Below are 14,235 nucleotides of genomic sequence, written 5' to 3'. Positions count from 1 at the left end.
TAAAAAAAACAACATTTAATTGGGGCTGGCTTACAGGTTCAGAGGTTCAGTCCATTATCATCAAGGTGGGAGCATGGCAGTATCCAGGCAGGCATGGTGCAGGAGGAGCTGAGAGTTCTATGTCTTCATCATAGATGGCTTAATATGTGTCAGTCACTAGTTTGGGGAACATTTGCATTCTTTTTCTGTTTTTTGACTTGGTGACATTGTTATAACATGCATTCCCAAGTCTTTCTGTAATATGTGGTTTTCTTGAATAAATATCTAAATACTAAGCTAAGTCATTTGGTAAGATGTTTTAATTTTATTAAGATATACTAGTGGTGGCTTCAGTCTTTTTTTTTTTTTTCATCTTTCCAATATTTATGTCATAAGTCTAGTGTTTTATGCTCTTACTCTGTCCTTGGTGTTACTGGTTTTTCAGTTAAGTTGTTGTAATGCATTTACACTCTTAGACTCTTAGTATGTTTAATAAATTAGCATTTTACTTGCATTGAGAAAGTGGACTGTTTTTGGATTGCTTGTTGATCACTGCCCATTTTGGAGAAGATTCTGACACTGTTCCCTACTTTTCAGTTTGGTTTCGTTTTGCCACTGAATTAGAAGTTCTGGATTTGTAATTTTTATGTCTTGCCATTTCCTTCCAGTTTATCATTTATCTACTCTGTAATTTTTATGTGTTTACATTGTAAGATTTTTCCATGAATGATTTTTCAGATTTAAATATGTATATTAGCTCATATTTATTGACCATTTCACATTAAATTTTCTTTTTTTGTCTTCTTGGTTTTTCGAGACAGGGTTTCTCTGTATAGCTGTGGCTGTCCCGGAACTCACTTTGTAGACCAGGCTGGCCTCGAACTCAGAAATCAGTCTGCCTCTGCCTCCCGAGTACTGGGAACATTGATTTTTTTATATATAGGATTCAAGAAAGTTTTTCCCATTTTCCCTTTTGTTTTTGAGATTAGGGATTACCATGGAATACAGAGCAGCCTTGAACCTAATATTTTCCTGCCTCAGCCTTCTAAGTTTGGGTATTACAGGTTGCTGCCACCTACATCTTACTGTTTACTTTCATTCCTGTTGTATATGAGTGTGGACATGCATGTGGGCATATATGAGTATATGGTCATGTGTGTGTAGGCACCATATACCCTGGTGCATATGTGAGGGTCAGAGGGCATCCTTGTTCAATCAGTCTTCCTCTTCTGTCATGTAGAATCTGGAGATTGAGGTTAGGGAATCAGGCACAGCAGCAGCAGCAGCAGCAGGTTCCCTTTGCATGTGAGCCATCTCACTGGCTTACAGATGTCCAGCAGATTGGGACTAAGCTAAGGGATTGGGGCTTGGTGGTAAGTGACAAAGCCAGTGCTGTTCTGAAAGTTTTGGAGACAGGAGATGGAAAACCAGGAGGATGGCAACCAGTTTAGAAGTCCTTTTAGTACTGGTTTGAATTCATTTGTTTATTATTATTTTAAATCTCCCCTATTCATAGTTTTTGCTTAGAGGGTGTATAGTACTCAGTGGTTTTTGGTTTTTTGGTTTTTTGAAACAGTGTTTCTCTGTATAGCCCTGGCTGTCCTGGAATTCACTCTGTAGACCAAGCTAGCCTCGAACTCAGAAATCCGCCTGCCTCTGCCTCCCAAATCCCTGGATTTAAAGGCATGCACCACTACTACTTGGCAGTACTCAGATTTCTTATTTGCAAGATTGTAAACAGGGTTGATGAGACAGCTCAGTGGGTAAAGGTACTTGCCACCAAGTCTGATAACCCAAGTTTGCTCCCTAAGCTCATATGATGAAAAGAGAAATGTATAACACAAATTGTCTCTTGAAACCTAAACTCACACATGATAGGCATTAATTAGTAGACAGTTCTAATTAAATAAAACCTCTATGAGTTCAGAACAATTTTTTATGGTCTCTTCTTAGAGTTAGGGTTTGAAATCAATAGTTTATCATGTTCAATAGGTTCTTCCCTATTAACTCTGAAAAGGGTTTTAAGATCCAACTTCATTGGGAAAATGTGTCCACCAAATCATGTTGCTAGAATAACTAGCAAACTAAAATATGTAAAACACCTAGAACATTGCCTGGCATAGATAAACCAAGTTGTTTTTGTTTTTTGTTTTTTTTTTGTTGTTGTTGTTATTACTCTTGTTTTAGTTGTTATATTTGCTTATTTGAGGCAGTCTCCTATCCTTTATTTTTTTTTCTACAATATCATATTTTTGTCTCTTTAAAAATGGAAATGAAATCAGACCATCTAAGTAGCTGTACATTTAGTAGATATATTTAGGACACTCCTGACCAATCTCAGAAGGGAGTTGTGTTGGCTTTGGTGGGTGTGGCATAGGTTTTCAGTAATATCTGAGGAATTTAATTCTTTAAGTTAAATTCACTTTACTTTTAGAAACAACTATTTAAGAGAGAGTAATAGGCTACTATGATTTGTCCTTAATTTGGGATAATTTTGTGAAAGAGAAATGGCTCTGGATCACCACCTTGTGGACAACATCTGTAACTGCGTGTCTAATCTTTTTTCTCTCCCTTTACTCTAGTGACTGGAAATGAGTGGAGATCAAAATAACAAGGTCTCTACCTACCTTTATGGAGGGTTTCTTTATTTTTAGAAGGTTGACATATTTGCTAACACACACACACACACACATTAAACTGATCGGTCATAAACGGTTCAAGAAGATGGAACTTGTTGGATAAGGTGGTAATGTGGTTCTAAGGTGGCATTTGAGTTGGAAGTGAGTCACTGATATCAGGGAGAATGTACAGAGGAATAGACATCTCCCAACTATCATGGGATCAAGGTGACTAGAGCTACTAGTAAGTTAGGATAGAATAGTAGGAGTCAAGGTCAGTGATGCTGGAAATAGGGATCATATGTCAGGCCACGATAAAAGCATTTATGTGCTGTGCTTTGGGTGAACAAGAAGATTTTTCTTAGAAAATGTCACTGTTAATATGTAGGATGTGAGGAACAGTAGTAGTGTAAGTAGTTGCTCAGAAATGCCAAGCAGAGAAAAGAGAAGTTGGTAGAGAATTACTAGTTTAGGCAGAGTTTATATTATGTAGTGACTGGGTTAGATTGTGAGGAGTAAGAAAAGCTGAAGGTGGACTGCAAGATTTCAGTCAGAGCACTTACTGTGATTCAATAGTAAATACCCATTTACTCATGTGGACTTGTGTGGAAGGGCTGGGAGCTAATCAGAAAGGGCTTTCCAGGTACAAACAGTCACTGCTTTGAAAGTCAGAATTAAATATTTGGTAGACTGTATCAACTTTTAAAGTAGTATGGGCTATTTAAAAAGTAATAAGTACAGTAATAATTCATAAGCAAGTGGTCACTTGAACAGATAATCATCAGATTATAATCTTGAACTGTAATATAAGCTTACTGTCTTTATTATGGGCTGAGTGGCGGGATCTTCCTAGAACATGGAGGCATGCTGAATCTGTATGCTGGGTCTGTGTACAGTGTTCTGAGCATATTGATAATGTTTTGGTCATGTAGCAACTTTATAAGCTGCACAGTCACCTTTGAATTTTTAAGTAGCAAAGTCTAATCGCTAAACTAGACTTAAGAAATCAGAGGACTGGGCTGGCGAGATGGCTCAGTCATTAAGAGCGCTGACTGCTCTTCCGAAGGTCCCCAGTTCAAATCCCAGCAACCACATGGTGGCTCACAACCACCCGTAATGAGATCTGATGCCCTCTTCTGGAGTATCTGAGGATAGCTACAGTGTACTTACATATAATAAATAAATAAATAAATAAATAAATCTTTAATTAAAAAAAAAAAAGAAATCAGAGGACTGTGTGTGTCACACTGTTAAATATCTTGTGGTTCCAGTATACCTTTGGATTTAAGGAGCCTCTGATTTATCCCTGGATGCTGAAAATGAATTCAGACTTGGAATTTTATCACTTAAGATTTTTATTAAATGTATGTTAGATTCTAGGACAGGCAAAATAATTGTACATCTAAAACCTACAAGTATGCAATGGAATAGTGTTAAAGCCCTAAAGTGTCATAGGGAAAGTCTAACTCTGGAGGAGGTTGTTTGTGGAGCTTCTCCTGAGCTGGGTCGGGGGTGATAGTTTCCTTAAAGAAGAAATGAACCTGTCGGACAGATGTACTATGTTTTTATCTCTAAAGGAAACATACATAACCACAGCAGGAATTTTGAGCCATACAATTAGAATGTTGTGGCTAGAGGGAATGATAAAGGGTTTCTAGTGCCCAGTGTTCAGGACATTTTGGAAAAACCATTTCTTGAGCTTTATGGCAAACATGAGCTTTTAGCATCCATGTCACCAAGAGGTTGCCATGCAAAAAAAGCACCAGAATTCCTAAAATTCGAAGTGATTCTCTTATTTTTTTATTTTTTTCTAGGTTGGTACAGGTCTGGGGCCAACACTGGAGTTTTATGCACTTGTTTCTCAGGAACTACAGAGAGCTGACTTGGGTCTCTGGAGAGGTGAAGAAGTGACTCTTAGCAATCCAAAAGGTAAGGGTCTGCAGTGAGTGAGTCAGTCTGTGTTACTCAGATGAGGTAAGGTAGTCTCTGCAGGGACCCATTCTCTGCCTTTCATTTCATCCCGCCCTTACCCAGTGGGAGGGTCTTCTAGCTCTGAAGTCCATTGGTTCAGTTTTCTGAATACTGAATTTCTTACTTTTACCAGGCTTTGCTTTGTTTTGTTTTGTTTTGTTTTGTTTTGTTTTGTTTTAGAAAAATCTCATCTGAAGTGTGCTACTTGTTCGTTTTACAGGAAGCCAAGAAGGGACCAAGTATATTCAAAACCTCCAGGGCCTGTTTGCGCTTCCCTTTGGTAGGACAGCTAAGCCAGCTCACATCGCAAAGGTTAAGATGAAGTTTCGCTTCTTAGGAAAATTAATGGCTAAGGCTATCATGGATTTCAGATTGGTAAGTTTAGAATTGTTTGCTTATCTGTAGTTGTACAATGTTCTATGAAAGTGTTTCAGTCTCATGCACTCAGTGCTGTGATTTTGATCACTGCTGCTCTGTTTTGAATGTGTGCATGAACTACTTGAACATTTTGTTTAAAATGCCAGTTCTGCTTCTGTGGCACACTTGTAAGGCTGTCCTCTAGTCCATGTAGAACTCCTTAGTAGCCAGGGCCAGAGTCAGGCAACATAAGGATAACAATTTTATTTTTGCTATGATTCAGTTTCATTCCATAGGAAAACCATGAGCATGTAGGTAAACTCATTGAATATCTATTAGAATACTCTTGTGAAAATAGTTAATATTTATGAAGGTTTGAATATTTCTGGACTTTTCTTTATTTCCTCTTCTCACATTTTTCTGAGATACTTTATTAGTATGGGAAAGACATTTTCAGCTGATAAACCCACAACTGTACATTCTCTTTAAAGAGGTACCTACAGTTCATTGGTTATTTTAGAAGCTTCATTTATTTTACTTTTTTGTTGTAAGTACTTCATTTTCCTTTCTTTGATTTCAGAATATTAAATATGTAAGTAGAATTATATTGAGTTTAGTTGGTTCAAAATTCCACGGAGGAACATTTTAGTGTTTCAGAGGCTCTCATGTAAAATACTTTATGGATATTGTATTTTCATTGTTGGTGTTGTGTGTGTGTGTGTGTGCTTTAAAAAGGTTCTTTGCATTCCAAAATCTTGGCAGAAATTTGGGTCCCAGTTTGTGGTTCTTAATTTCATTTAAAGAGAGAAACAGTTCCTAAGTTACTTTTTCTCTTGGAGGGAGATTATTTTGCCTTTCCAAATGACCTTTTTATAAAGTACCTGTTAAGGCTTGCTGTGGAAAGTATGTTGCATGTTCCCTTTCAGGTGGACCTTCCTCTTGGCCTGCCCTTTTATAAGTGGATGCTGCGGCAGGAAACTTCATTGACATCTCATGATTTATTTGACATTGATCCTGTTGTAGCCAGATCAGTATATCACCTAGAAGACATTGTCAGACAGAAGAAAAGACTGGAGCAGGATAAATCCCAGGTAGGTCTGGAGAGATGTCCAGGGGATGAGATTAGTTCTTTGTTCTAGAATTATCAGGCTTATTAAGTGGTTTGTATTTTGATTGGGTTAATCTTGTAGTAATATATTTTTTTTTATAATTAAAAAGAGATTTGCTTATCTTGATGAGTGTTGTGCCTGCATGTGTGTCTGTATACAACGTGCATCACTTGGAAGCCAGAAGGTGACATTAGATTCTCTGGACTTTATATTCTAGGCAGTTGCTGGCCTGCCTCATGGTGGTGCTAGGAAATGAACCCAGGTCCTCTGCAAGAGTAACAAGTACTCTTTAGGCACAAAGCCATCTCTTTATCTCAGCAATATTTCATTTTAATAGAGAGATGCTTTCTGTTAAAATGTGTTAATGTGTGCTAATAGAAATAAAATTTCACAGTATACCCTCTGTGATATTTAATAATAGCAAGTAGATGTCATGTTTCCAAGTAACTTATACTTCTAGTGGAAATTATAAGACCACTTGTCTCGAATTTTAGATAGGCATAAGCAGATACCTTCTCATCGAATTCTTCAGAAAGTTGCTTCTCTGTTTCTTTTTCTCCCCTCCTCTCCATCAGATTATGTGCTTGCATTGCAAGTTTATATCACTACACCCAGCTTGGAAATTGGTTTTTAATGATTATTGATAGGCTGGGGCTATACGTGCAGCTCAAGTGTAAAGCACTTAAACTAGCATGTATAAAGTACTAGACTCAGTTCTCCCTCTTTTTCCCTCCTTCCTTCCTTCCTTCCTTTCCTAGACAAGGTCTTAGGTATTCCATAAATTTGTTATCTAGCCAAGGATTATCTTTCTGATCCTCCTGCCTCTAAATCACAGAATGCTAGAATGAAAGGTGTTTGTCACAATCCCAAGTGTACAACTAGCTGAGCTATATCCTTTGCCCACTGTCTCTTTGTTTTATAAAACATTACAAATTGGGCACATTTTCCTGGCTCAGATTTGACCTGTTTATTCACAATGCTAGGGACCACACCTGCTGTTGCTTGTCGGCTAGGCAAGCACAGAGGTAGATACTCCTAGGCCTGGTAGACTAAATTCTTCCAAGATGAATGGCAATGTATTTAGTAGAGTGATCTAGTATAAAAGCCAGAGAAACTAACAGTGCATTGCTCTTTAAGCATGTTCTGGATGTTACTGCATGTTAGAGATGGCTGTGTGATCAGGGGGAAGAGAGTTTGGATCACTTTAATCTGTGACTGGTTGTTTATAGATGGGTTTGTTTTCTTTTAAAAAAATAGTTTGTGTACAAAATCATTGGTTTCTTTTGGATGTTTCCAAATGCATCATTGGAGTTTATGCATTTTTCCCTCTTCCTTCCCCCTCTCCACTATTTTCTTTCCTTTCCTGCTGTGTATAAATATATGGGCAGGTGTGTAAATGTATTAGATATAACTCTCTAGATTATTCATGAAAGCAGACCTTCAGTATTTCCAATGTTCCCCTTCCTTGACTTTTCTCCTATAACCTCCTCATTTGCCCATCCATAGTCATGAAGGACAGTTTGAGAGCTTCCTAGTGGATCAGCATTCAATTTCAATAGTAGATGCCTTCAATTTCAATAGTACTTACATTTTTGTGTTTGCCATTGATCCTTGCTGCTTTAAAACAAAACAAAACATTTTGTGTAGACCTTTCAAGTTGTAGGCTGATTAAAAATACCCTGTGTTTGATGTGATTTGTTTTGGCTTTTTTGAAGCAGCCGACTGCCGCTGCCCCCTCCCCCCACCTGCGCGCGCGCGTGCGCGCGCGCACACACACACACACACACACACACACACACACACACACACACACACAAGACTGAAAAGTCAACACCTCTAGTGTGTGCTTTCCACTTGAGCCTTGTAGGGGACGGGGAAAAGTTTATTACCATTACTAGGTAGTACATTATCTGTATTGTTGTCTACATATTTTACTCTTGAGTATATACTTAGTTTGGTTCATCAATATTGGCCTAGAATTTAGAAAAATTTGTTTTTATTTTGCTAAAGCTTAACAAAGACATTTAAGGACTTTATTATGTGATTTGAGTATGCTTACAGGGAGCAATAACTACTCCATATGGAAATCTTGTTTCCCTTCACAAATGTAATTGGATCCTGAGGTTAAGATTATTTCCTTTGTGATTCCAGTGACTTACATTGAATATGACCAAAATTTGTAACTAGGCACTAAAGGAACCATCAATTGTTAAAGGATTATTTTTTTATAAATACAGTATAATTTTGCATGTATTTTTGTGCTTCCCTCCTCATTGTTATCCTCCCATTACAGACCAAAGAAAGTCTACAATATGCATTGGAAACTCTTACGATGAATGGCTGTTCAGTGGAAGATCTGGGATTGGATTTTACGCTGCCTGGGTTTCCCAACATTGAATTGAAGAAAGGAGGGAAGGATATTCCAGTTACTATCCACAATTTGGAAGAGTACCTAAGAGTACGTATTGTCCGGTGTCCGTCTCCCATCTCCTCCCCTCAATTGATCTCAGCTGTGAAGGAGTTTTTATGTTGGGTTCTTTGCATACCATTGGGACCACTCTTGGGAGGTCCTTTTAGCCTTTGTAAGCTTCTGTGTGCTTTGTGGAGAACACACAGATATTTTATACTAAAGCAACAGAACACCCTAAGAAGTTACTTCTCTCCACACTTTGTCTTCCTTCCAGATTGAGAAGAGCTCTATCAAACATGTTTGTGTAAAGAGCTTACCAGTTATGTCTCCACATGAATGTGATCTTATATTGACCCATTTTTAAATTTTATTGAATACAGTGCATTATACCACAATTTTCTCCTAAGAAGAAATACCAGCAGAAAGGAGTCATCACTTGTTTGAAGGCAGCTAACTGATTGCTTTTAAAAACACCAGTATATGTACTCACCCTCAAGTGTATTCACAACTCTAGACACTTGTTAAATATAGGTGAAACTACTTCTTGTTGTACACCAAAAAAATAAACTTACAAGCTATGTCTATTTTTCAGTGCTTAAAAGTTTGCTTGGATTTATTTTTCACATGAACATTGGATTTAAGCTAGAGTACTCATTTTAAAGCCTTGACTTTACTAACTTTTGTGGGACTTTAGAGCTCTAAAATCTTCAGCTCTAGTCTCTTTATTGTCCTTAAAGAAAAGATCATATCCAAAACCCTTGCCTTCCCAGCAGTTCTGTGCATCATAAGTGATTGCTTTAAATAACTCAGCAGGTTATCTTTCCATATTACCTGTTCCTTGTACTGCTTTTCCAGGTTTCCAACAAATTATGTGTTCACATTCTTGCTTATCTAAAAATACTTAATAATTGTTAGTTTTGAAATTAACACTTCTTTCATCTATCTGAATATTCTCTGAACCAGCAAATTAACCCAGGCTGTTGGTGGCTGAGTAAATTTAGAGCTACTTTTTCTTATCAAATTTTCTCCTGCATGTTCAAGATGTATCTGTTTTCTAAGATTAGGCACACTGCAGAGGATGGTTCTCAGACCTTGACAGGATTTAGAAATCAACACTTCACATTAAAAATGCTCATTAAGATCTTGAAATGTTATTTAACTTCAGTAACATTTTAATCTCTTAGCACATTGCCTTTGGCTTCTGGTAGGACAATGTGATTCTCTTTTGGAGGAAAGATTTTCTATGAATGAAGTTTTAAAACACAATGTAAAAATGCATGTGGAAGTTTTGAGGTCTTACTTGGCCAATCCCCAAATTAGAAGTTCCCCTGACTGGCTTTTTACTGATATAGCTTGGGGATTTAATAGGTTTTTTTCTTTCCTTTTGATGTATTTTGTTTTGAGACAAGGTTTTTCTGTATCCTGGCTGTCCTAAAACTCATTGTGTAGACCAGGCTGGCCTCAAACTCATATGAGATTTGTCTGCCTCCCAAGCGCTACGAGTAATGGTGTGTAATACCACCACCTTTAAATTTTATTGTCAGAGTGATTCTAGAAAGCCACTTATTATAATTTGTCACATATTAAGTAGTAAATAGATTTGGGATCTTGTTGAAGTTTTAAAATGACTTCTTTTTGCAGTTGGTGATATTCTGGGCACTAAATGAAGGTGTTTGTCGGCAGTTTGACTCATTCAGAGATGGATTTGAATCGGTCTTCCCACTCTGCCATCTTCAGTACTTCTACCCAGAAGAGGTGAGCAGCACATCTAAACAGCATAGGGGCCATTGTTGTCTGTGTGGTCACCACAGCAGAATAGTTATCCTGTTGCTTAAAAACCACCAGTCTATAGGACTTTGGAGTAAGGGCTTGGAGTTTTGGGGAAGCTAGGGAAATAGGAAAGCTAGTTAAATGAGGGAGTAGTTGTGTAGAGGGAGGGGAGTCTTGTGTGAAATAAAGTGCAGCAGCAGCATTGAAGCCCAAACTGTGGGCCATGCTGTTCAGTGAGAAGGGGACACTGGAAGCCATGTTCTTAGACAGACAGCTACTGTCACCCAAGCATGGAGACTATTTCTGTACTTATTCTTTACCCTTATTTCATCTCATAGCTGGACCAGCTCCTGTGTGGCAGTAAAGCAGACACTTGGGATGCAAAGACATTGATGGAATGCTGCAGGCCTGATCATGGCTATACTCATGACAGGTAAGTATAGACTGCTGGTTCTTCAGTTAAGAGCTAGGAATTTTGTGGGGATTCTAAAATTGTGTATTATTGAAGTTGTTCCATTTAAATTTCAGCTATTACAAAATAAGCTTGTAAAGTGTGTTGTAATGAGAATTTATATGTAATGATATCTGAAAATCGATGTCATCATGATTATAAGTGAGGTTTGGTATATTTACAGTTGCATCTTAACGCAAAGTAATTTTGTTCTACTTTTTTGTTTTAGTCGGGCTGTGAAGTTCTTGTTTGAGATTCTCAGTAGTTTTGATAATGAGCAGCAGAGGTTGTTTCTCCAGTTTGTGACTGGTAGCCCACGGTTGCCAGTTGGAGGTGGGTAGTGTCTGCTTGGCCTTTACTCTGTCTCTGGAGGCAGCCTGTTACTTGGTGCACACTGTCTGTTATCCCATCACCATTGTGTCTGAGCTGCCAGTCTTATCTGCTTAGGAGTATGTAAAGAAATAGTACTGACACGGAAACTCAGACTGCCTTAATAATTGTCAATAAACAGCTGCTAATGGTCAGGAATGTTGGGTGCTTAGATAAAATTCTAGAGTCTTTGCATGTTTTAAAATCATGGTTAAATTACAGTAGCTAAAAATAAGTTGAATTAGTCTTCTTTGGGTGTTTTTTAAATTTTTATTTTGTGTATGAGTGCTTAGCTTGCCATGCATGTCTGAAGCCAGAAGAAGGTGTTGGATCCTTCTTTGGACTAGAGTTATAGATAGCTGTCAGCTTTCACATGGGTGATGGGAATTGAGCCTGGGTCTTCTGGAAGAATAGCAATGATCTTAACCAATGGGCCATCATTAGGCGGAAGAGAGGAATACTTTGAGTGGCAGTTTTTAATAAGTGCTATATCTTGTGATAATGGCATCTAAAAAACCCTAATTTTCTGGAACTTTTTCTCTTAATTAGGATTTCGGAGTTTAAATCCACCTCTGACAATTGTGCGGAAGACATTTGAATCAACAGAAAACCCAGATGACTTCTTACCATCAGTAATGACTTGTGTGAACTATCTTAAGTTACCGGACTACTCAAGCATTGACATAATGCGGGACAAACTCTTGATAGCAGCAAGAGAAGGCCAACAGTCGTTCCATCTTTCCTGATCACAACAAGAAATCAGTGTCTGCCTGTTACAGCAAAAGAAAAAAAATCATGATTTCTTTTCTGTGTCACCTGAGTCAAGGAAACATGTTCCTCCCTCTTGTTGTAGGAAAACGGCTTGCAGATTATAATTCGTAATGGCCCTGTGGACTTAAGTGATCAGGCCCTAAAGCATTGTTGTGATGAGGTTTCTTTAGCAAGTTCTTGTTTAAATTATCATTTATTTGATGAGTGAAGTTTTTAACTTGCTTTGCTGTGTGAAATTTCAAAGGGATGTTTTTTCAGGCTGGAACAATAAATGTCGCTGTGCAGTTTAATTCTGGGCTGTGTGTATCCATCTAGCTAAGTCTGCAGTTTGTTTCTTCCAAAGACAACTCTTGTACATAAGTACAGACATTAAATTCATGTGTATTTGACAACTCTAGTTTAGTAAATGGGTTCTGCGTGCCTTCCACCTCTCTAATTTTCTTGTCCGAGTTCATTGCTGCCTCTGCAGTTCATACAGGTTTGGTGTTTGGTTTTTGTTTGTTTGTTTTACTTTTTAAATACAACACGTACAGTTTCATTAGCCCCGGGCCTTGTCATCCTGTGTTCATTCAAATTAAGTAAGATACAATCTAAAATTCATTGAATTGAAATATATTCTCAATATAATTCAGCCTTTGTAACTAGGCAGGTAGGCTTTACTTATAGTTTAGTTTAAAATAGTTACAGAGCACGCTTGGCTTCTTGCCAGGTGATACACTAGGTCTGTTTACATGGTATTTCTCTTGTCCTCTGGAAAGGAGGAAGGAAAGCTCACTCATTTTTCTGTATAGGTTAAAAGGTCCACAGCGTGGGCTGGCCAGTATTTATTCTATGGCCAAACCATTTTGAATTGGTGTAAAGTTTTAAATGAATTAGGTCCCCCCCTTTTATTGGAGTTACAAAAGATATTCCCCCCCCTCCTTTGTTCCTGTTTGTTTCTGTTCTCAGTCTTTATTTCATTCTCGTCTTCTCCCAGCGTGAATTGCAGACAAGCTGTTCAGCCCTTGTCTACACATAGATCAAAGCACCTGTAAGCAATGCTGTCCATTTGTTTGTGTGCTCATTTCTCAGATCTGCAATAATCCATCAGGTTAATGTTTTTACCTAAAAATAAAACAGATTTGCTTCACCATTTTTGTTTATAGTTCTGTGCTGTCACACACACACCCCCACCTGTCTAATCACTTACATTACAGTACAAGTAAGTCGTCCTGTGGTCACAAGTCAAGCAAGGTCTTGCTGCTGTTTACAGCTTCTTGAAGAACATTAAATGTGGAAAGGAAGTGGAAGCAGAGCTTTCTTCCTGAGGCTCAAATGAAGACTAATAAATTTGAACTCTGACTTCATCTCCTTCAATATGAGATGCATTATTTAAAAACAAACAAACAAACAAACCTGAACTTTGAAGAAACTAATTGTACTGACGTAGAGCTGCCTTCTTTATTCCATCACCAAAAAGGAAGGTTGTGGGTTAGTTTACTCCTGTAACTGTCATTCTACACTGACCTTGCCTTATGTGGAAACATCCCTTGCTGACAGAAATCTCTCGACAGTTTGCCCAGTCAGTGGGGAGGAGTTGGGGCCAGGAAGTCTCTGCTCACAGAGGCTTGTAAATGAGCAGTGTTCTCTGGAGGGAGTTGGGTTCTGCAGCTTCACCTTGATGGCTATGGGATCTGGGCCCCTTTGTCTCCTGTTCTCCTGTTTTACAAACTGAGCACAAAGATTTTTGTGTGAAAATAGCATTGTTTCACCTCACTTTTTAAAGATCTGTTAAAATGTAGACATCTGTATAAAACAAAGTGATGTTTCATATTAAAATAATATGTATTTGCATTTTACACCTGTGGTGCTGACAGATTTGACTTCATTGATTCCTTGTATCCAATGGTTATTATGGTTCTGACTGGAATATTTCAGAGTCCACAGTCATCAGCCTTTGGTCATCAACTAAGTTTGCTCAATACGTGGGACCTGTGGTTAATTCGGGGTCAGGAAGATCACACTTTAAGCACTCTCTGAGCAGAGGTCTTACTGCACACCAGGGCTGTGTACACTTGGTTTGCTGTGTTCCAGTGGTTTAATTCAGGGGCCTACCAACAGGCATGGTTGGTATGCTTTCAACACTGTTACTCCAGTTGTCAGGATGTTAACAGAACCTCTTCCTGGTCCCAGGAGAGTAAATTACATTCGAGGTCTAGGTGGCTGTGGATGTCTCGGCTCAGTTCAGCAAAAGCGTTTTTCATATAGCCACCAACACTAGAAAAGCAGTAAAGAGCTTTGTGTCTGGTTGTTGTGAAACTAAGCACACCTCTTGCGTCATGTAGCCAGCAGGTGCCTTCTGCTTGTAGAGTGAAGGGCAAGGACAGAGCACCAGCTTCTGCATCTCACAGATTGTCTCCATCCCTTTCCCTGCCTAGCAGGGGTCCTCCA

At 38.4% G+C, this 14,235-nt stretch overlaps 1 protein-coding gene across 22 annotated transcripts in view; it reads left to right on the top strand.

The window, feature by feature from the left end:
- Positions 1-12,937, top strand: part of Trip12 (thyroid hormone receptor interactor 12) — a 114,471-nt gene extending 101,534 nt beyond the window's left edge. For all 22 annotated transcript variants that reach the window (XM_021173487.2, XM_021173845.2, XM_021174162.2 and 19 more), the window contains 8 exons: positions 4,412-4,526; positions 4,789-4,943; positions 5,852-6,016; positions 8,328-8,492; positions 10,086-10,199; positions 10,553-10,647; positions 10,895-10,998; positions 11,584-12,937. In XM_021173487.2, coding sequence (XP_021029146.1) covers positions 4,412-4,526; positions 4,789-4,943; positions 5,852-6,016; positions 8,328-8,492; positions 10,086-10,199; positions 10,553-10,647; positions 10,895-10,998; positions 11,584-11,780 — 1,110 coding nt within the window. In that variant the 3' untranslated portion in view covers positions 11,781-12,937. The remainder of the gene's footprint in view (positions 1-4,411; positions 4,527-4,788; positions 4,944-5,851; positions 6,017-8,327; positions 8,493-10,085; positions 10,200-10,552; positions 10,648-10,894; positions 10,999-11,583) is intronic.
- The last annotated feature ends 1,298 nt before the right edge of the window (positions 12,938-14,235 follow it).

This window comes from Mus caroli, chromosome 1 (genome assembly GCF_900094665.2).
Source record: "Mus caroli chromosome 1, CAROLI_EIJ_v1.1, whole genome shotgun sequence".
Lineage (NCBI taxonomy): Eukaryota > Metazoa > Chordata > Mammalia > Rodentia > Muridae > Mus > Mus caroli.
The sequence above is the reverse complement of the archived record's forward strand: the minus strand, read 5'-3'. Positions and strand labels throughout refer to the sequence as shown.